This window comes from Protopterus annectens, chromosome 8.part0 (assembly GCF_019279795.1).
Source record: "Protopterus annectens isolate FY-2018-M chromosome 8.part0, PAN1.0, whole genome shotgun sequence".
Lineage (NCBI taxonomy): Eukaryota > Metazoa > Chordata > Ceratodontiformes > Protopteridae > Protopterus > Protopterus annectens.
In genome coordinates, this window is record NC_056741.1 from 142,168,971 (window position 1) to 142,190,845 (window position 21,875).

Below are 21,875 nucleotides of genomic sequence, written 5' to 3' on the forward strand. Positions count from 1 at the left end.
CAGCTGCTGCTGTTGCTGGCATACGGCCACGTCGACGCCTCAACCGCCCACCATCACCCTGGCTCATGGACATGTAGTTGTGGAACCGGTCTAATATGTCCCCACAACGTCTGTCTACGACATCGGTGAAATCACGAATGGCAGCCGCAATGTCACGCATACTGTCAGTCATGGCTGTGCGACATGCTGCCAGCTCCCTCAGACCCTGTCTGGTGTACCGTTCCATACGTGACTGTGCCTGCATGACAGTCCAAAACATAGCCGAGGTTGTAAGACCTCTGTGGGCACGTCTGACAGGGGCAGTATGCCCATGGATGCTCCCACGAGAACCCCTGGACATCTGTCTGTGTGGTACCATCTCTGGGCCATGCCCATGGCTGCTGTGTGGGGAAGCATGTGCCACAGATACCACATTACCCTGGTCAATGCCCACTGTATGCTGTCCATCACCTAGGGACAGTGGTGACAAGGGGTGTATTGGCAGGATAACTGTGCGCATTGATGGGGTCGACAGCTGTGTACTGTCAATTGGCTGACCAATGGCGGACCCTGGCATTCCTTCCTGTGCCATTACACCAATGTCATCATTATCAGTACCCACGGCACCTGACTCAGGTTCCCTGCTACATGACACCAGAGCAGCAACAGAACCTGTGGGAAGGAAACAGGAAACACAGTTTACAATGTCTACACATTACCAGCGATGCACACATGCACACATGCACACATGCACAGGTGCACACATGCACACATGCACAGGTGCACACATGCACACATGCACACATGCACACATGCACAGGTGCACACATGCACATGCACACATGCACACATGCACAGGTGCACACATGCACACATGCACACGTGCACACATGCACAGGTGCACACATGCACACATGCACACATGCACAGGTGCACACATGCACACATGCACACATGCACAGGTGCACACATGCACACATGCACACGTGCACACATGCACAGGTGCACACATGCACACATGCACACATGCACAGGTGCACACATGCACACATGCACACATGCACAGGTGCACACATGCACACATGCACACATGCACACATGCACAGGTGCACACATGCACAGGTGCACACATGCACACATGCACACATGCACACAGTTTCACACAATTGTACAGTACTCAGTATGCGTGATAACAACACACAGACACAGACACACCTACATGCATACAAAGAGCACTACTAAGTGAGCCAAATAGTACTATTATTATCAACACTATTACAGGAATTGTTAATACACACTCACCAGCATGGATAGGCTGCATTGCAGTTATACCAGAGGGTCCTGCAGACATGAAGAAACTAATGTCAGTGGGCACAACTGTGCCATTGTTACTGAGTATGATACAGGTCAGGAGTGCAACAGTCGCCTTTCACAGGTCGGCAGCTAATATTGAGGATATCACACTTGCACATTAAATACTATGGTGACAGCTACAAACCAAGGACACACCTCACACATGCATTAACTACCAGTGTACACAACAGTCAACTATACATATGACATATTACCTGCTCGTTCACCGTCTTGCTGCTGTGTGGCCCCAGCCTCCATCATGATGCATGTCTGCTGCTGTTGTTGTTGCTGGTGGACTGGAGCCACTACACTCAGGAGTAGTCCCTCCAGTCTGGTGAGTGGGGATGTGGAGGCGCCCCACGACCTGTGGCGACCTGTTGCCTGGGGATATCTGGCGGACGCTGACGGACATGTCTGATTAAATCACTGCAGTGATGTCGTACCTGCTCATATGTCCTATTATGCGTGCCTATATCATTTACCCGACGGACAAGGTATTGCCACAGTGCAGCCCTCTCCTGCTGATTCTGGCTGGTGCGGGAAAAGAGTATTGCATAGTCCCGCACCAGGCTCTGGTGTATCTCCTCATCCTCAGCTGTGGAGTAGGTGGGGTTCAGGGTGGGCCATGTACCTGAGAAAGAAAATAACCTGGTATCAGCAATATATGTCAGCAGACTTTGGCACACATACTACACATGCTACTCGGCTGTTATGATACAACATATCTCACATATGTAGCATCTGTCTGTCTATTGGTGGATACACATGTAGATGGCCAGGTATCAGTGCTCGGCCAGCAACTGTGCAACAGTACCTGGCAGACGCCATACGACATACTACCAAACACCAGCAGTCAGAACACCGATTCAGGCCAGAAGCACCTCCTCACTCTGGGGTTTGTATCTAGGTACTGTATGGCCTACATCGGCAACTACTGTGGGCTGACCACACACTGATTGCCCTGGATATACATATCCCACCTCCACCACCAGCACAGATGACTATAGTGCATAACATTACAGATACAAACTTTACACTTTGTAACAGTGATATGGTATCCTTACAGCCCACTGGGCCAGTGGCAGATACAACCCACAATGGTGAGCCCTACACAATTGCTGTCTACAGACATCTCCAAGAATGCATGGATCATGCAATCCCATATCTGACCAAGACACTCTCCACAAAGGGGCAGCATCCTGTCTGGTGGACCCCAGCCATAGACAGATTGTATTACAGAAGATGGAAGCTACTGCAAGACAGAGCATCATTCACTGAAGGGAGGGCATGTCTGAGCAGCACTGGTAAGGATCTATTTCCCATCAGACTGACTACATGGGCAACGTTGAGAGGGAATCCAAGAGTGACACTACAGATGACCAGGAGGCCTTCCTCAGTTATGTTAGCAACCTGGTCAGGAGCCATCCTCTATGCCCATAGGTAGTACACAACACATATTTCACTGACACCACATATATCGACAACATTGTGGCGGACAGGTTCAGTGCAGGTGTCACCCCGCCCTCTCCCCTGTAATAAGGCATAGTTATCCCAGCTGACTGTAACCTCCCCGTCATCACAGATGTCCAGGTGAGAGACACCCGCAGGACAGCAGAATACACAACATGGATGGGACCTGATGGTATCCCCAGTTGCATGCTACATAACCTCTGACAGGAGCTAAACACACATATAGGAGTGCTATGTAACACTAGCCTGACTACAGGATATGTACCTGTACACTGGTGCACAGCAGCAGTGGTTCCACTCCATGAAGGAGGCACCTCACCATACCAATACAATACAACACAATACATTACATTACAATACAATACTATACAATATGCTATTGCCCTGTGTCTACAGCAGCGTACTGTTCTGCTACCCTGACCATTGTGACACATGTGGTGTGATGGTAACTGCTGCTGTCACACAGTTACACAGGGTGACTCATATGGCATATTACCTATCTGACTAACATTCAGCAGGGGTATGTGTGACATGTACTCATGGGGAGTCTCGCTTCTTAACACTGTGTGGTTTATTGCAGGGTGTGTCTTATCTGTGAGTAGGAACTCTTACCTCCACATGTGCACACTATTGCAGTGGCACGGACGACACACAGCAGACATGTAGGTTGTGGATGGTGGGAGGTGTTACTATGGTTGATGGACATCTGTCATGGGTGTGACCTCCATATGTAAATCTGGGAGTGGTAACCTCTATGTGGGTAGCATATGTGTACTCTGTGGTGTTGTCAGTCACTGTGCATTGGTAATGTGTTTGAGTGCGTTGTCACAGTGTTGTACATGTCACTGTGTCCTTCTCCATATCTGTTGCTGTAATGTGAGGTCCATACCATGGCATCCATTATGTGGTGTAGGGGGTACACCGACCTACATGTCCATACCTGACTCACCATGTCTGCGGACACATACCATGTGCAGGTATTCCAGGGATAGTGTGCCACTGTGACTATCATTGGGGCCACTATTCTACACATTTCTGACCCTGCTCACCCCTGACACATGCAGTGGTGGGCGGCCAATCACATATCTGGTGGTTACTGGTGTGGGTGATCTGGAATGTGGTATGATACTCCGGATTTGACACTGGTGTTCACTCCATGCCTTTGTCACCAGGCACCTGTTGCAATACATCTGTACACATGTGCCTCACTCAGACTTTATATACATCTCTCTCTCTCTCTATATATATATATATATATATATATGTATATAGATATAGATATATCTATATGTATATAGATATATCTATATATATATATATATATATATATGTCTGTATACATATACACATATATATTGGGGACATATATTGCCATAGATATGTAGGGGGGGCACAGAGGGGGTGTGAGTGACGGAGGGGGTGGGACAGGCTGTGTTGCAGGTCATCATATACAATCATACCTGTAGGTAGTCAGATCAGTCTGTCTATGTATATGTATCTACATATATCTATATCTGCATGTGTGCATTACATAGATATGTTGGTACAATATTCTATCGACATCTGTCTATGTATTCCTACATCTCTCTCTCTATGTATGTATACATATATGCATATCATATATATATATATATATATATCTATACATATATATATATACACATACATATGTTGACATACATACATAACCATATGTTAGACAGGTACATCAACATATTTGTCTACTATACTGTATACACACACTAACATACTGCTAAACATACATAGCTGTGTAACCTAATTTGTACATGGCACTACAACCTACAATCAAACAACATTGATATGTGCACATACATGCTCTCACATACAAATGTATGTACAGTCTTCACTGATAGTTGCTGTATGTCTCCTGCCCTTTACACATCTCCATATACATATGGATACAGACCAATGACACATATGGAGGGTTCACAGTATGTAGACCTTTATAGTATTACTTTACATTACCTGTGTTTGTCACAGCTGCTTCTGCTGCTGTCTGGTTCCCTGTCCTGCTGCTCCACTTCCCAGTTGTCAGCTTTCAGGTAGCTGTTGCTGAACAATTCGTTTCTGTCTGCTTAACTGCAGTTTTCTCTGTCTCTCTCTCTCTCTCTCTCTGTCTGTCTCTCACGTCCTTCTCAGGGTGCAATGAAAGTATTGCATGCGTGGACATGGAGTACAGCATACTTTTGTCGGTATCTGCATATGCCCATGTGATGGCCTCTGCACCAATTGTTAGCCAGCATTTGCTAATTGCATGCAGCCAGTTGTGTACTGATTGCAGTTCTCACTGTGATTTCAGAACAGTGCTATAAAAAGGTGTGTGAGATAGGCGTAGCCCTTTCAGATGTTAAGGGCAGGGACCATGCTGTTATGCTGTGGACAATGTTCTGTGAGTGTAAAGGTTGGTATCTCTCTCATATTTCCAGGTGTGTTGTGGATTAACATTCCTCCATTCATTTCTCCAGTTTCCTGTACTAACTGTGTATGTACACTGACAACTACAACTACTACTATTGTTAATGTGTGTGTGTGTGTGTGCTTTCCTTTCACATTTGCTTGCACTCTGTTGCTAAGTCTTCAATAGTTGCCCTTTACAGTCACTACTTCTATGCCTGCTAGGTGTCTTGACTGTAGTGTGCTGCTGTAGCTTTCCTATTTTCCATGTACATTCACACCTTGGAATGCTTGCTATATCTGCTAGGGTGTTACAGCATGCAGTGTGGTCTGGCCATGGTGTGGGCCTTGACATCTATTAGGGTAATTGAGTATGCTGCTAAGCAGGCCCCAGAGACCTTCAGGTTTATCAGTTATGTGCCTCATGGAATGGTACATATCAGTGGGGTACACCCATTAAAATGTCTGGTATGCTGCAGTTGTGACTGTGGGTTAGCATGAGCATATGTATTACTACACTTTTTCTGCCATGCGAGTGGTGAATACTTTCCGGACTCCATAGTTACCATTGCATGGGTTACACCTTTCTGCCTACTGTTTGTACATTTCACATGGGGTCTGTGGGGCATCCCTGTAAGACATTCACTGTTGCTATGTCTAGGTTCTTAACTATTCAAATATGGTGGTGTTGGGCCCGTCATGTGTACAGATATTTGCAGGCTGTCCACATTTCTGCCTCATAATTTGGTCAGTATCTCATGCATACCTTTATCTGGCAAGTCAGTCTGGGCTCAAGTCAGAATATGGTGACAAACATTCAAGTTCCAGACTGCATACCCTTCCAAACATCCCACAAGGTGTAGACCCTGTTACTTTCTGAACTGTCTGCGTTTGTTGTAACTTTATTTGTAATGTGTCCCTGGTTTTGGGCCTTTGCTCCACATATTTTATTACTTGGTCCGGATGTGTTCCTGTAAGAGGTTGTGGGGTATGGGCAGTGCTTATCCTGCTGTGAGTATGTGTGTGTCTTGCAAGGTGCTATGGTGACATTATTACCTACTAGCTTCCAACTAGCATGGCTGTTTCTGTTCACACACTACTATTATGGAAATCCACCAGTTTTGTTTGTGATTCTAAATGTCATGCTTTGTGTACTACACATCTATATTCCCTTTACATTCATTCCTACTGTTAAATGATATATTTACTTTAGCACAGTGTTTCTATATAAGAGTCATGGCTTAGTGGTAAGTCATGCAGACTATAGTTGCCAAGGTCCTGGGTTTGGGACTCACGGTGGGATTTTATTTTTCATTTGAACTGAGTACAAGACCTGTCAATCAAAGTGCCTAAGGCACTTTTAAGCAGTTGTAACCGGGTTAGCGCTGGTTTGCGCGGAGCTCATGCATGCGCACTGGCGGTTAGCTCCGCGCACACAAGCGCACACCCGCTTACAACCACTTAAACGTGCTTACTCTTGCGCACACCCGCGCTATTTTCCTTGAAAGAAAAGAAAATGGGGAGACAGGAAAGTGGTGAAAAGGGGTCACAAAGAGGGTAAGACAGTAGGGAAACAAGCTTGGGATGTGCAGGAGGGATGTAGGTAAGGCCCATAGCTGCCCATTTCTTCAGCAGCAACAGCTGTGCATATGTATGTAATTTGGTGTGACATTTGAAACCTTCCACCCCTGAGAGAGGTGTCAGGACAACAATAATACTTGTTGTACAGCCAATTGGAATTGATAGGTTCCATGTCCAGTAGACATGTGTGCGGAATGGGCAGCTATGTATGGGGCGTAATTTTTTTGTGGGTACAGAGTGCCCTTTTTTTTTATTATTTTTTCAGGTGAGAGTGGTATGTCAGGTGAAGGTAGTCGGTACAGCTGGGGAGGTAGGTTGGGTAGGTTAACAGACAAGACAAACAAGACGCATACAGGGGCGGTGTATGACACGAGTGGGGGGGTTACACAATTGACGGGGACGGAGGTTTGGATATCCAGAGCCCATGAGCCCACAGATGGCAACAGTGGAACTGATATCCCCACCCATAGGCAGTTGCCACTGTTCCTTCACTGCCCAGGACGGGGCTGTGCTGGGGGCTGTGTAGGCGGGGCAACGGGCATGCCCGTTAGTTGCGCCACCCGTGCCTCGAGCTGGCGTAGGGGCTCGAGGACAGAGTCCCGAATCTCCCTACGCACCACAGTCCGGATGCTATGGAGGGTGAGTGGTGGATCTCCTCCGGCCACACTTGCAGAGGGGGGGCGAGCCCCATCCCCTGCAGCGCTTCCACCCACAGGTGGCGCAGGGCCACCGGAGGAGGGTCCGGACTCGGCACTAGTGCCAGGTGCACTCGCCAGCTGAGGTGGGAGAGGTGGGTCCGCTGGAACCCGCCTTCCCTGTTGTTCTATGTTTTGCATTATGTCATGACAGTTTGGGTTAGTGACATTTAATACCATTCACAATTAGTTGTAACAGCATGCATTAGTATTCCCATTAACCAAACACCCAGATATTTACACCATAGAACAGCGTGCATAACACATGCATAATTTGAACAGTAATAAACAGTCCAACAACATGCAGGGTTGATTGATGGCAACAGGCCATCAGGTGTGGATGTATGAACAGGGCGGATGCATCAACAGACATGCAAATATATATGACCCAACAGGACAGACGTCCAGGGGTGGTAATTGTGATTGCACATACCATTTTCACGTGGAATGGGTTATAGGTGGTTAGAGGGTGGGGTAAATAAAGTAATATTAACACCTTCGAATACAATTACATATGCTGTACATTTCTAATAGCTACAGTTATATACACACTACTGTTCTAACTACAGTGTCCTATATGTTAACTACTTAACCTTGCAGATGGAACTGTTACTGCAACATCAATCTACATTTTATTGCTGTTCATACACATTCATATCGAGCTTTGTTCAGATACATCATCCTGTTACCTGTGCTTGATATACTTGTGGACAAGTGTGGATGTTTGGTATATCAGACAATCATCCTATCTGCGTATTTCAGACTGGGAGAAACATATCCAGATGTTGGTGTACACATTCCACATGCAGTAACACTTTGAACAGATTGTGCTGTTTGGTTCTGAGTCTCACATGCATTTAATTCTGTCCTAACTGCAGTATGGTTTATTCAGGGTTATAACTACTGTATTGCTGTATTCCTGACACTTTCTCACACTCTCTCACTTGCTTTCATGTTACTATTCAGACTGGTACTTCTAGGCTTTATTGACATGTTTTAACAACAGTTATTACAGTTCTTTCCAGCAGTCTCACTTCTGTCATGTTTCAGTATTTCCACAGGGATATATTTCACACATGTGATTTCATCCTCTTCTGCAGCTATACTTTACATGCTGCTGCAGGTTGTGTACTATTTTCCTACAGGCAGGGCAGTTTTACTCGAAAATATATGTTGGACAGTGTCATGTTTAGTTTACACTTACAGGCTGGGAACTGTTGTAATCAGGCAATACTTGCATACACTTTCACACTGTTACTTGCAGATTTAATTCCTTCCTGGCTACACTGCACTCTTTTGCTGACTGTCATACATTTATATATCTTTACAGTTACTAGTAGTGGATTACTGACCTGCCTGGTGGCGCAACCGCACCAGCCTATCGGCATAGGCTCTGCGGTTCGCAGAACGGACACCTGCAGCTGTAATATAAATGAAGTAATATTGGAATACACATCTCCATAATTACAGGTAGTTTAACTTTCTACATACATAATTAATTGTTACTTACTCAGTGGTGGGGTGTTGGGTGATTGCCAGGCCTCCTGGATCCAAAGGTTCAGTTGGTCCTGCTTGCGTCTCTTCAGGTCCGCATGGTGGTGACGGACCTGCTCACCTGTCCTTGGAATTCCTGTGGCACTGGTGAGTTCATGAGCCAACTGGTCCCACGCCTCAGCCCTGTACGCTCCCCAGAGGACCTGGCCCTGCATGAGTTGGGCCTCATGGTTGTGGACTAGGAGCCAGGCCATGTACCTGGACTCCTCAACACCCCACCTCTGCGCCGAAAGCGACTACCCTCACCTACACCTGACATTCTGCCTGCAGGTCTGTTCTACAATTGTTTATGCTGTGTATTCCCGCCTATGGGGCTTATATAGTCCGTTTTTCCCGCACATATCTGTGATTGGCCAGTTTGGAATTGTATCAACTTCAGTAAACCTGCATTGTCATGCTGTAGTTTGTATTCATTCCTATATATGAGCTAATATTGCATTTCTAGGTACTGCTGTCATGGCTTAGTGGTTCTGTACCTTGACTATGGTGTATAGTATCCTGGGTTCGAACCTGGCCATTTTTCATGACTGTCTAGACATGTTGAGGGGTGTGTCTGTGTAAAGGCAGTTTTGATACGGCTTGCTCAACGTTGCCCGTCGGTTAGCTTGTTTGCGCGGTGCGCAGCTCCGCGCAAACGGGGTACGCTGGTTTAAGCCTCATTTGGCTATCGGCACGCATATTCCGCTAAGCTCAGTTAGGAGCACATATATTTAGCATGGTAAACCACTGCTCAGCTACGGGCACTCAGTTTGCACCAGTTGGACCAATGCTTATCTACGGGCACATACACTCACTCTGTTGTACTGTAGCTCAGCTATGGGCACATCTGGCAGTTTATATTCATTTCTTAGCTCACATTTATTCAATATAAATGGGATATTTCATTGCATTTTATATATATTCTGGTTTTATGTGTACATATATGTGTCAGGGACTTGTTTCCTGCTTATTTTGCGAAAAAAATAAATTTGTGTTGTGGGGGCTCGAACCATGAATGCCTGCTCTGCAGCCGGCATCTCTACCGCTACGCTATTGCTTCCTGGCTTATTTTGCATATTTAGTTCTTATGTGCTTTCCCATTGACTGCTAACTGTAGCTGCGCTTACGGCACGCCAGCAAACGAAAGCACTCACGGTTAAACATCTTTACAATTTAAAAAATATGACATGTTCATTTATATTTCTTTTATATATGTTTATGGTCTGTAGGGGCATGTGTTGTGTTGTGTTTATTCACATTTCCGTGGACTCTGTTGTGGGTGTCTACTTTGGGCACTTTTAGACTTCTGGGGGCGTGTCCGCTTGCAGGGCTCAGCCTACGGACACGCCCCCTACTGTCTTACACGGACCGTGTTAGACTTAGGTGTGATTCAGCATGCTCTCATGAATATGCAGAGCATGCTGACATCACTCCGTTTAACTGCAGCCTCCGTGTAAGAGTTATAACTCTTACACGGAGGCTTCGTGAATCCTGGGGAGAGTGTTTGTAAAGTAGTTTGCCAATATTCCTTCTGGGTTTATAAACTGAAAGAAGATGCTGATCAGCACTCTGGAGAGGTCGGGGGGGGAGTAGCATGGGAGGCAAGAGCAGGCAGAGGGGTTGTTGAGTATGGAAAAGGTAGTGTGGAGTTGTGATTGTGGAGAAGGTGTGGAAATTCCAGCCACTGAAGTTGGTTTAGTGAGAGACAGTGATGTGAAGAGAGTGGTTGGTTTAGAATAAATCTGGCAATTTTGTTGTTTGTTTGTTCCAGTTTCTGCATTGACATAGTTTGGATATTGGTAAGGATGGGGGAAGCATATAGAAGACTAGGTAAGAGAAATGCCTGTGCAAGAGTGCATTTAGTGGCAGTAGTGAGAAATTTTTTGTTCCTATAAAGCAGTCCACATTTTTGGTAGGCTTTTTTGATGGCCTGTTGTATGTGCAAGTCAAATTTTAGTCGGTCATCAATTATTACCCCAAGGAGTTTGGCGTGTGAGGCAGGGGAGATAGTGGTGCCATCTAGGGAGGAAAGAGAAAAATTGGATTTAAGGTGAGAGAGTGTCTGAGGTAGGAAGAGAAGGAGTTGAGTTTTCTTAGGGTTACGGATTAGTTGATTGTTTCTGAGCCATGTTTCAACAGAGATAAAGGAATTCTGTGTTAGTGTGTGTAGTTCAGAGATAGTATTGGATATAGATAAAAGAGTAGAGTCATCTGTGTATTGTATTACAGATGAGAGACTGGAGGATGAATGTAGGTTGTTGGTAAAAATGTTGAAAAGGAGCAGTCCAAGTATGGAGTCTTGGCGTACTTCTGTTTGAACAGCAAGGAAGGGTGAGAAAGCCTGCTGCCATCTAACAGCTTGTTTTCTGCCAGTACGGTAGGATTGGAACCAGCCAAGAGTAGAAGGAGAGAGGTTTAGGTCTTAGAGTTTGTTAATAAGGATGGGATGAGACACAGTGTTGGAGGCTTTAGAAAGATCAAGGAATAGACAGGAGACGAGGAGGTTGTTGTCCCTAGCTTCTGCAACCTTTTGAGTAAAGGATAGTAAGGCAGTCAAGGTACTCTGTTTAGGGCGGAATCCATGTTGTGAGGGGGTGAGGAGATTTTCATGAATGAGATAGGACAGTGGTTGAGTATGTATACATTTTTCAAGGATCTTAGAGAGTGATAAGAGAATAGCGATTGGTCTATGGATATCATGGATATGTGCATGATAACATGTCTTAATATCACTGACACTGTTCCCATGATTCTTGTACATGTCAAATATCTGATTAATACTGGCACTCTAAGAAGGTTGATTTTTTTTTTTTTTTTTACTCAGGTGCACATGTTGATAGGTGCTGAGACTGTTCTGTACAGTTACCATGCAATCGGGTAACAGGTCACAGATAACATGTATAGAATGAACCATTCTGACAGGTTTTTAAACCAGGATTAAGTTATATAAACTTAATATTTATGTTGATGTAATTTCAATTTCTTTCACTAGATTGAACCATAATATCAAGAATGTATAAGATAGATACACCCCCTCTTTTTATCATTCTCTGTCTCTGTTTTTCTATCTATATATTTATTAATATATAGATAAATATATGTGTATGTGTGTGAGTGTATATGTATATATATATATATATATATATATATATATATATATATATATATATATATATATATAAACTTGAATAATTGTGTAAATTTAATGCAGCAGCATATTTTGAATATAGCATTTATTTAAAACTTATTTTTGTAATTACAATGTCAAAACGCTGAGGAGCAGACCAGGACTGTTCAGCTGTATCAGCATAAGATAAAGTACATCAGCATCAGATAAAATGCATGAATAAATGAGTTTCAATAAGGCAGGAGGCCAAAAAACAAGTCCACATAAAGAAAAAAATCCAAATGTTTATTGCAGATAGTGGCAAGCGCTTTCACCCATGTGGGTTTCTTCAAGCATTAAGCAATTAAATTCATAGTATCATGTTAATTAATTAAAAAAAATATATATATATATATATATATATATATATATATATATATATATATATATACACCAATTAAACAGTCAACAAACTTACAATTATAAAAACATTGCATACATTGCTTAATTCATGCAATTAACAGTGGGTATATAAGGGCTGGGTGTTTTTGTGTTAATTGTTCTGAGGAAGTCCCTTCTTTGGGAAGAAGGAGCTAAACGTTGAATAAAGAGGTCATTGTACTGTGGCTGGAGTTCGTGTGCTGGTTTAAGCTGTTCTGGAGTTTGTTTTTTCATATTTTGTTGGTTGTTGTTCAGCATTATGGATTCTTTGGCTGCAAACAGTGATGTGTTAGATTTGTTGCAGAAAATAAACCAACAGTTGGAAGTTCATACTGCCCAGATACAAACATTGATGGACAAAAGTGAAGTTCCAGTTACTAACAATTTCATAGGGAGTCTGGGGTTACCTTTGATCCAGGCAACCCAGATTTCCTAGGTAAAAAGTATCACCTAATGTTTTGGAGGGGGCTGGTAGTAGGTCCATCCGAGAAGGTGAGCAAACTGTGCTTAATAGCAATACTTTGAATGAGAATGGGATGGATGTATGAAAGAAAAACAATTTTGATTTCCATCTGAACTCTGGCAGTCGTAATGTTAATGCACAGCAATGTGATAATATAATGGACAAATTAAAAGTATATGAAAAATACCTGCTTATATTCAAAAAATTACAGATGGAAAATGCTTACCTAGAGAAAAACATTGAATTGGGGCAGGTTCCCCGTGGCCTTTGATTTTGGAAATATCCAAATGGTGCTGAAGGTAATGAAGAATTGCTTAAAGAGTTGCATGCCTTATTTGACCGGACAGGTATTGAGTTAATGGGGCTCATGATTAAATATAATAAACAAGTTATGGAAGTGCGTTGTAACAGTCTGGATTTGTTAAACAAATCTATCCAGACAGATCTCCAATTTGAACAACATAGGGGAGCTTCTGCAAATGTTGTCGAAAAGGTCGATAATGTATGCAATACTAAACAAAACAAACTTAAAAGGGATTTAAATGAATATTCTAATCATATAGTTTATCCCTGTTCCCCTGGCAATCTTGAGGCAGATCAGCGTGAGGTCACCAATGACGAGCCAAGACAATACAACGGTGATTTCGTTTGGTGTGCTGATGGCCTGAATGAGGGTTTAAATGCTGCCTGTTGTTTGGATGTAAATGGTTCGACTATTTCATGTGCTGGAACTATAAACGGAAATGATGAAAAAAGTAATGTTGCGGAAAAAGCACTAACTGAATCTCAAGAGTTACACGAACAGTTAACTACAAACAAACTAATGGATTATGCTATTGCTTATTTATCTAAAACTGAGAATAATAGTGTTTTAAGTCCAACTGAAATGTCTAATTGTTTATTTAGTTTAGACAATTTTGATTTAGTGAGTGATTTTAATGTGGCATGCAATGTAGTTAGTAACGGTAGCGTAGCTGACGCGTATAATGAACCTACTGAGGTGAATGTGTTGCACAACTGTTATAATAAATTATGCTAATTTTGACAATTTTAATATCTTGGATTGTGATTATGGTTTACAAAATATACCTGGTAATGGTGTAATGTTAGAAAATTGTATTGAATTGAGTGCTGTAAGCCCTGAATCTTTTAGAGGAAATTTAGTTAATAATTCAGGGTGTATGTCTATGGAGGATTTTCAAAACATCAATGCAACTGAAGAGGATGTCTGCACTGTTATCAATAATAGTGAAAATGATTTTAAAATATATAATTATTCTACTAAGGTGGTTGGTGTTGATCATGCCAATTTTTTAGTAAAAGGCTTTACTTTTGTTCCCTCGAGAAAGGGAAATGTGGTGAATGCCCTAATTGATTTGAAATGTTTTACCCGTAAACTAAATAAAAAAATTTGGTTTAACGGGCAATCCAACAATGGGAAAGAAAGGGTAAGCTTGAAAAAAAAACAAGTGTATTTTTAACCCACCTTTAAATAATGTTATACGGTTATATGAAAGAATATGTGAGAAAGAGATTAGATAGCATTTTAAACATCCCCAGTGTAAATATAATAACAATATGACTAAACAGGATGAAAAATTATTAAAGGAATTTACTAGTGACAGAACGGCCCGTATTATGAAACCTGATAAGGGAAGTGGGGTAGTATTGATGAACAAAAGTGAGTATTTGGACAAAATGAATTCCCTGTTGATGGATGGTACATACCAGGAGAGTTCGTTAAATGAAATACATATAGCTTATCGAAAGATTGATTTAGCACTGGAGGATATGCTATTTCAGGGCCAGATTAGTCTAGAAGAGTTTGAATACTTAAGTAACAAATACCCCATGATACCAAAAATCTTTGGTATACCAAAAATACAAAAGGGTTTAACGCAATTAAAATTTCGTCCAATAGTTGATGGGCACAGATCTAAGACGTGTTTCTTTAGTAAGTTCCTAGATAACAGAATGCAAAAAAGCCTTTCTAAATTCTGATATATCACAAAGGACTCTTGGAGTTTTTCAGAAAATTTGGAAAAAATTAAGTTAGTTCTGGGGCTGGTTATGGTCACCATTGATGTTGTGAATTTGTTTTCTGTCATACCTCATGGTAAAGGTGTCCAATGGTTAGAAAGGCAATTATTTAAAACTGGGCTATATGACCAGGATTTCATAAATAAATCAACTGCCCTTGTGGACATAGTGGTACAAAATAATTATATATGTTTTGAGGGCCAGTACTTTAAACAGCTCACTGGAATTGCCATGGGGCGACTTGTGCCCTAGCGTTTGCTAATCTTATTATGTCATTCTGGGAGCAGGAATATTTAATGCAAAGTGTATACTGGACTAATGCCATGTACTATACACGATTTTTAGATTATTTATTTTTGTTGTGGAGGGGCACTGATGATCAATTAAAAAATTCCTGAATTATATGAACAGTACAGTGGAATTTTTAAAATTCACTCACCAGTTTAGTAAGGAAAGGATTTCTTACTTAGATGTTGTTTTAACCCTTGACAATTTTGAATGTAGGTTGTACTCCAAGATTTATAGGAAGCCCACTTTTTCAAACTCTTACCTAGAATTTAATAGTTGGCACCCTATATGTCAAAAAAAGTCTATTGTCAAGGGACAATTTGGTAAGAGCAACCAGAATGGTTAGTCTTGATAGTGAATTTCTAGATGAAGTTCAGTTTATCACCAATATGTTTATCAAAAGGGGATATCCAGTGGAATTTATGGAAAAAGTAAGTAAGGAAGTAGTGGGGAAACGTACCCAAGGAGTTTACAAACCTATTTTAAGTGGTTGCATACCATCTATAATTGGGCAGTATAACACTATGAAAAATATGGATGATAGGCGAGTGCCTGAAAATTATGGATTAAGTTTTATTACAACTTTCAATTCGGATGCTAGCAGCATAACAGAAGTGTTTTTTAAAAATGTGGATATTCTAAGTTATGACCCTAATATAGAGCAAAAAGTGGGTAAAGTTCCCCCAAAAATTGTTTTTAGAAGGGATAGGTCCCTCAAAGATTTTTTTGAATTCAATGGGAATGATACTAGGGTGCACACAAATAGGCCTGCAGGTAACTACAAATGTGGAATGTGTAATTGGTGCAATTACATTTTAGAAATCAAGGATAGGTTCAAGTACAATGGACAATGCATTTATATTAAACGGCATTACAATTGTTGTAGCTCAAATGTTGTATACATGGCCAAGTGTCAAAAATTTTCATTTTTTTATATAGGTAAGACCAGTAGGTTGTTTAAAAATCAAATTAGTGAGCATGTAAATGATATTAGAAAAGGGAAAATTACCAATGCCCTATACAGGCATATTAAGGATTAGGGGGACCACAATTTTAAGTTTTTAGTTGTGGAACAGTTAGTTAAGGATCCCCAAGGGAGAATTGTTAATTTGCATCTAGATGTTAGTGAATTGAAATGGCAATTAAGGCTAGATGCAACTAGGTGCCCAGGCGTCAATGAAGCTACCAATATAGCATGCATTTTAAAATTAAAGCGATTAATGGGTTAAATGTTTTATAATGTTCTTTTAACATTTATAGTGTAATGTTTTATGTATAATATGCAATGTTTTTATAATTGTAAGTTTGTTGACTGTTTAATTGGTGTATGTATATATATATATATATATATATGGTTCTACCTGACATAGCCGAAACCACACAACACCGACAACCACATCACCGACACCACATATTCGACAGTCCATAAACACGAAACCACACATAACCGACAACGAAATAACCGACGGTACACAAACACGAAACCCCATACACTGCACACACCACAATAACAATTATTAAAAACAAAACACATCCCCATTCCACAAACCACACACACAACACAAGCACACCAAAATCCTTACAAGCCCACACTAAACCTTACCCTAACCCTAAGGTCCGTCACTATCGCACACTTACCTACCCGCTCCTAACCCTAACTCACTTAACCCGCCCCTATCGCCCTAACCCTAACTCACTTAACCCACCCCTATCGCCTCCCTAACCCTAACTCACTTAACCCACCCCTATCGCTCCCTAACCCTAACTCACTTAACCCACCCCTATCGCTCCCTAACCCTAACTCACTTAACCCACCCCTATCCCCACAGACCGTCAATCTCCACACTTACCTGCCTCGCACCCTAACGTCCGTCACTACCGCATACTCACACAGCCTTTCCCCATGTCGGCATCCTCGGCGTTGGTGTTGTCATCCGTCGTGTCGGTCTTCTGCATTGTCGATGTTCTGCCACTCGCGATTCGCGTCGGTCTTCTTCGTTTTCGATCTTCTGGAGCTCCGAATTCCGCTGTCGGTCTTCTGCGCTGTCGACGAAGTCAGGTAGAACCATATATATATATATATATATTTTTTTTTTTTTTTTTTTTTTAATTAACTAACATGATACTATGATTTTAATTGCTTAATTCATGCACTTAAAAGTGGGTATATAAGGGCTGGGTGTTTTTGTGTTAATTGTTCTGAGGAAGTCCCTTCTTTGGGAAGAAAGTGCTAAACGTTAAATAAAGAGTTCATTGTACTGTGGCTGGAGTTTGTGTGCTGGTTTAAGCTGTTCTGGAGTTTGTTTTTTCATATTTTGATGACTAACTTGTTGTCCAAGGTTATAGTTGGCAGGAAATGGAGCTGCCCCTTATTGGTCAGGACCAAGCCCAGATTTTTTTACCCAAGCTTGGAGTGCAGACAAACTGGTCCACAGAGTTTGGTTTGATGAAGTCCAGAAATATCTGGGCATTCATGTGTGAGAACATACAAGTCTCCCAGTTTATGGAGGGATAGTTGAAGTCTCCTAGCAGAATGGTGTTTGATTTAATGCATACGGACTCCATACTAGTTAGGTAGGAGGTATGGGCTGAAGGGGGCACAGAAAGGAGCTGTAGTTAGCTATGATGCGATAAGGGGTTTTGTTCATAGTAAGCTGGGTGTGAAGAAGTTGCAGATCATTATCTTACCCAACAAGTCTGGAGGTGAGATTTATTTTAAGAACAGAGAGACAACTCCACTTTTAGTGCACTCATCTAATGTAGTGGGCCTGTATGAATGATAAGCACTGAAGCCCTGCTTTAATTTTGTGCTCTCATATGTCTTCACCCAAGGGCAGCTGCAGTGTTGCAATGGTTAGCGTTGCCGCCTCACAGCAAGAGGTTCTGCAGTTTGATCCATGGCTGGGTGCCTTCTGTGCAGAGTCTGCATGTTCTCCCTGTGGTCACGTGGGTTTCCTCCAGGTGCTCTGGTTTCCCCCCACATCCCAAAGACATGCTGTAGGTAGATTGGACACTCTACATTGGCCCTAGGCTTGAGTGTGTGTGTGTGTGTGTGTGTGTGTGTGTGTGTGTGTGTGTGTGTGTGTGTGTGTGTGTGTGTGTGTGTGTGTGTGTGTGTGTGTGTGTGTGCCTTCTGTGGAAGTTTGGGTGCCAGTCTGGCAACTCGACACCATAAAACTCCACTGCCAATCATGATCGGACAGGTGATACACTGTGGCAACCCCTAATTGGGAAAAAGCCGAAAGAAGAAGATATGTCTTCAGCCAGTTCTCCGAGATGATACATATATCAATGTTTTCCAGGGTAAGCAGTGTCTGCAGGATGTAGAGTTTTTTGTTTAGGCTCCCAGCATTGATCAGCAATAACTTAATGCTGTCTGTATTCTGTTTAGTTATATTGGGAGCTTTATTAGACTGACATTGCCTAAAAGAGGTACTAGAGGTGGACAAGGTCTTGGCCAATATAAGGGTGCTTGGGGGGGGGGTACAGGCCAGCCCTGACAAAACAGTTAGGTCTGTCTATCATCTGTTACCAGACTAATATATACTGTACCCCCCTTTGAATGACATCTGATGTTAAGCCAGTTGTTGAAGTCAATAATCTTTTGTTTATATTGTGGCATCCTTCTTGGTGATGGTAGAATATCCCTAAAGACTATGTTCAATACCTGCCTCAGACACATATTTCTAGAGCTCCATCATGTCTCTCTTCATATAGTGCAGGGAGATACATCCCAAGTCATTTACATCCACAGATACAATGAAGTTATCCATGTAGTCTTGTTCTTTCATCTTTGACTGGAAGCATCGAGGGTCCATGGAGGTAGTTTTGTTATTTTATCTTTGACTGGGAGTGCCAAGGGCCCATGGGAGGAAAAAGTTTGTCATGGCTGTTTACTCTAGATTGTGCACTTACTTTGCACTCTAAGTCAAAGCCATAAAGTTTGGGTAGTAATCCAGCAGTCTCTTCTCTGTTAGCAATCCAACAGTTTGTACTGTTTTGCTTGTCTTAAACAGGGAAATCTGACTAGTCCACTTAGGATGGGTTCTTACTTTGCTGTCTTGTTTATTTTTTTTCTTAAGAATCATACTGTACAGGAATGTGCAGCCTTTATAGTAATGGGTGTGTTTTCTGTAGTATATAAGATAAGCATAATATATGCCTTTACAATGTTAACTACTAAGTCTGAAGGGTAATTTTTATTTGATTATCTGTCAATTGCGTAAATGTACTGATTATCAAAATGATTACAGCAGGCAAGTCTCAGGGCATAACTGCTCTCATTTTGAAAAGCTGATGATCAAAGGCATTTCAGTTTGCTGTACTGGCACGTTCTCATGTAGTGCCTGACAATGCCAAGGTATATTGGTTAGTTCTCACAAGGATTGTCATTTCAAGATATTTCTACAGAATTCTATTGCATTGTACTGTGTTTAATTATTACAGTGAAAAAGCTTTTCATTTCCTTGTACTTATGGTTCCCTAATATATTATTCTTAAACAGAGTAGTATATACCAATTTGTTTGATAAATGACTTATTTTATATGTAAATAGTTTAACGGTTTTCTAAAAAGAGATTATGGATTAAAAACACAAAGGTCTTCTGAGAGGCAATGAAATATTAGATCATTGCAGCTCTGTCATTAGTCAGAAAAGGACTAATGTTTCTAATGCTGAGTACGTTCAGCCATTCTTGGTTTCCAGGGACATCCCTGATTTAGTTTAACACAGGCTCAACTTTTAATACCTGTACTATACGCACTGTTCATGATTGACCCAGCAAATAATTTATACTTCTGCAGTTAAGGATGATACATAGACAGGTGACATATGTTATGGGAAAAAATAAAACAAGCCCCCCTGATTACTGAACACCTAAAGGCTATCTAATTAGATGTGCAGAAGAGTTTGGCATATTCAGTTAAAATTACTTTACTAAATAGTTAACATCTCTTAATGAAGTGCTAGCTACCTAACAATAGCTTCTAAAATCATGTATCCAAAGGGTTTCCAAACAAGTGGTTAGCCAGGTATTTGGGTTTTCAGCAACAACTTTATGCAACATATTTTGTTGGTTAAAATATTTATAATATGTTCTTCTCAGCGCAATGCTCTATCGTGTTTTGATGTTTCTGTAATCACTTTATGCAACTTCTTAGAATCTATATATACATTGAGCTGTATTTTGGGTTTCCCAAATAAAAGAATACAGACACTATGGCTTGTAGAATCAGCTGGATAACAGAAAAATCTATATATCCATGTAATTAAGGATGGAACCCAGAAAACACTTGCACTCTAAAATGCAGTCTGAAAACATAGATCAAGAAATATGACACCTACATGTGAGTTTTTTTAAGTACAAGAAGCACACAGTATTACAAAAATTGAATTAAATAATTGCTTACAAACTGAACTATGAAAAGAAGAGTGACTTACCGAACACAGAAATGTGGGCTGATGTAGATCCTTTCACTACTTCCTGGGGAAGCTGTACAGAAATGTTCTCCAGTAAAGTGGAACCTAATAATGGAAAGGGTTTAGCAATGGAGAGTCATAAGCTGAATATTTTTATCTTTGTATATTATTGTATCTCACATGATTCTATGCTGTTAATGTGGTGGGACTGGTTTAATACTTTAGGGAATCTTAATGTCATTCTGATATACTTGTTTTAAAATTGCACATAGGAAGATATAGTTTTGTTAGTTTGAGTTCTCAGCTGTCAGACCACAGTTACAGAGCAAAAAGTTGTATTATAACTGTATCAGACTTCATAAATATCCTGCGTACTGTAGAGGTAGCATGCAATATTAATCAACATATAAAAGAAAAAGTTAGGTTTGCAATCTCTTTTCACAGTGGATTTTGTACACATCTCATAAATATATTAATAGGTTCTCAATGACATGCAACAATTCTCCTGGATTAGAAAATCATCTTATTAAATGTGATCTCCTAACCAGCTGTTAACATCTAGTGTCCATTGTCATAGGTTCATACATTGTAAGTGCTAGGTAATCAGTCAACAGACCATTGCAATCTGATTAATAAACCCATACATTGCAGGTTAAGTGCTAGGTAATCAGTCGACAGACCATTACTATCTAACTAATTAATAAACCCATACATTACAGGTTAAATGCTAGGTAATCTGTTGACAGACCATTACTATCTAACAAATAAACCATATTCAAAGAGTCCCAGGGAAAAACAAGATAGGCCAGGAGACAACATGAGCCTGCCAATCCAATTATCTAGATTTAACTTGAAGGTGGCAAGGTTGCTGTTCTGCTTAACACGTAGTAGAACTTTGATACACAATGATATGAACCAACAGATCTCATTTACCTGTTGCACAATTTTACATAACTCATGTATATGTCAATAGCCTGCTGGATTGTACTCTCACCATTGGTGCTGTAAGATCAGAAGACTATGGGTTCCATTCCCACACCAGGTGTTTATATTCATGTCCCAGTACTGACACTGCTATGCAGCATTGTGTGT

The 21,875-nt window shown here is 41.3% G+C and overlaps 1 protein-coding gene across 1 annotated transcript in view; it reads right to left on the minus strand.

Annotated features, from left to right (window-relative positions):
* Positions 1 to 21,875, minus strand: part of LOC122808165 (alpha-2-macroglobulin-P-like) — a 686,630-nt gene that overhangs the window by 446,208 nt on the left and 218,547 nt on the right. Inside the window, exon 7 of the mRNA XM_044079138.1 lies at positions 20,805 to 20,888. Coding sequence (XP_043935073.1) covers positions 20,805 to 20,888 — 84 coding nt within the window. The remainder of the gene's footprint in view (positions 1 to 20,804; positions 20,889 to 21,875) is intronic.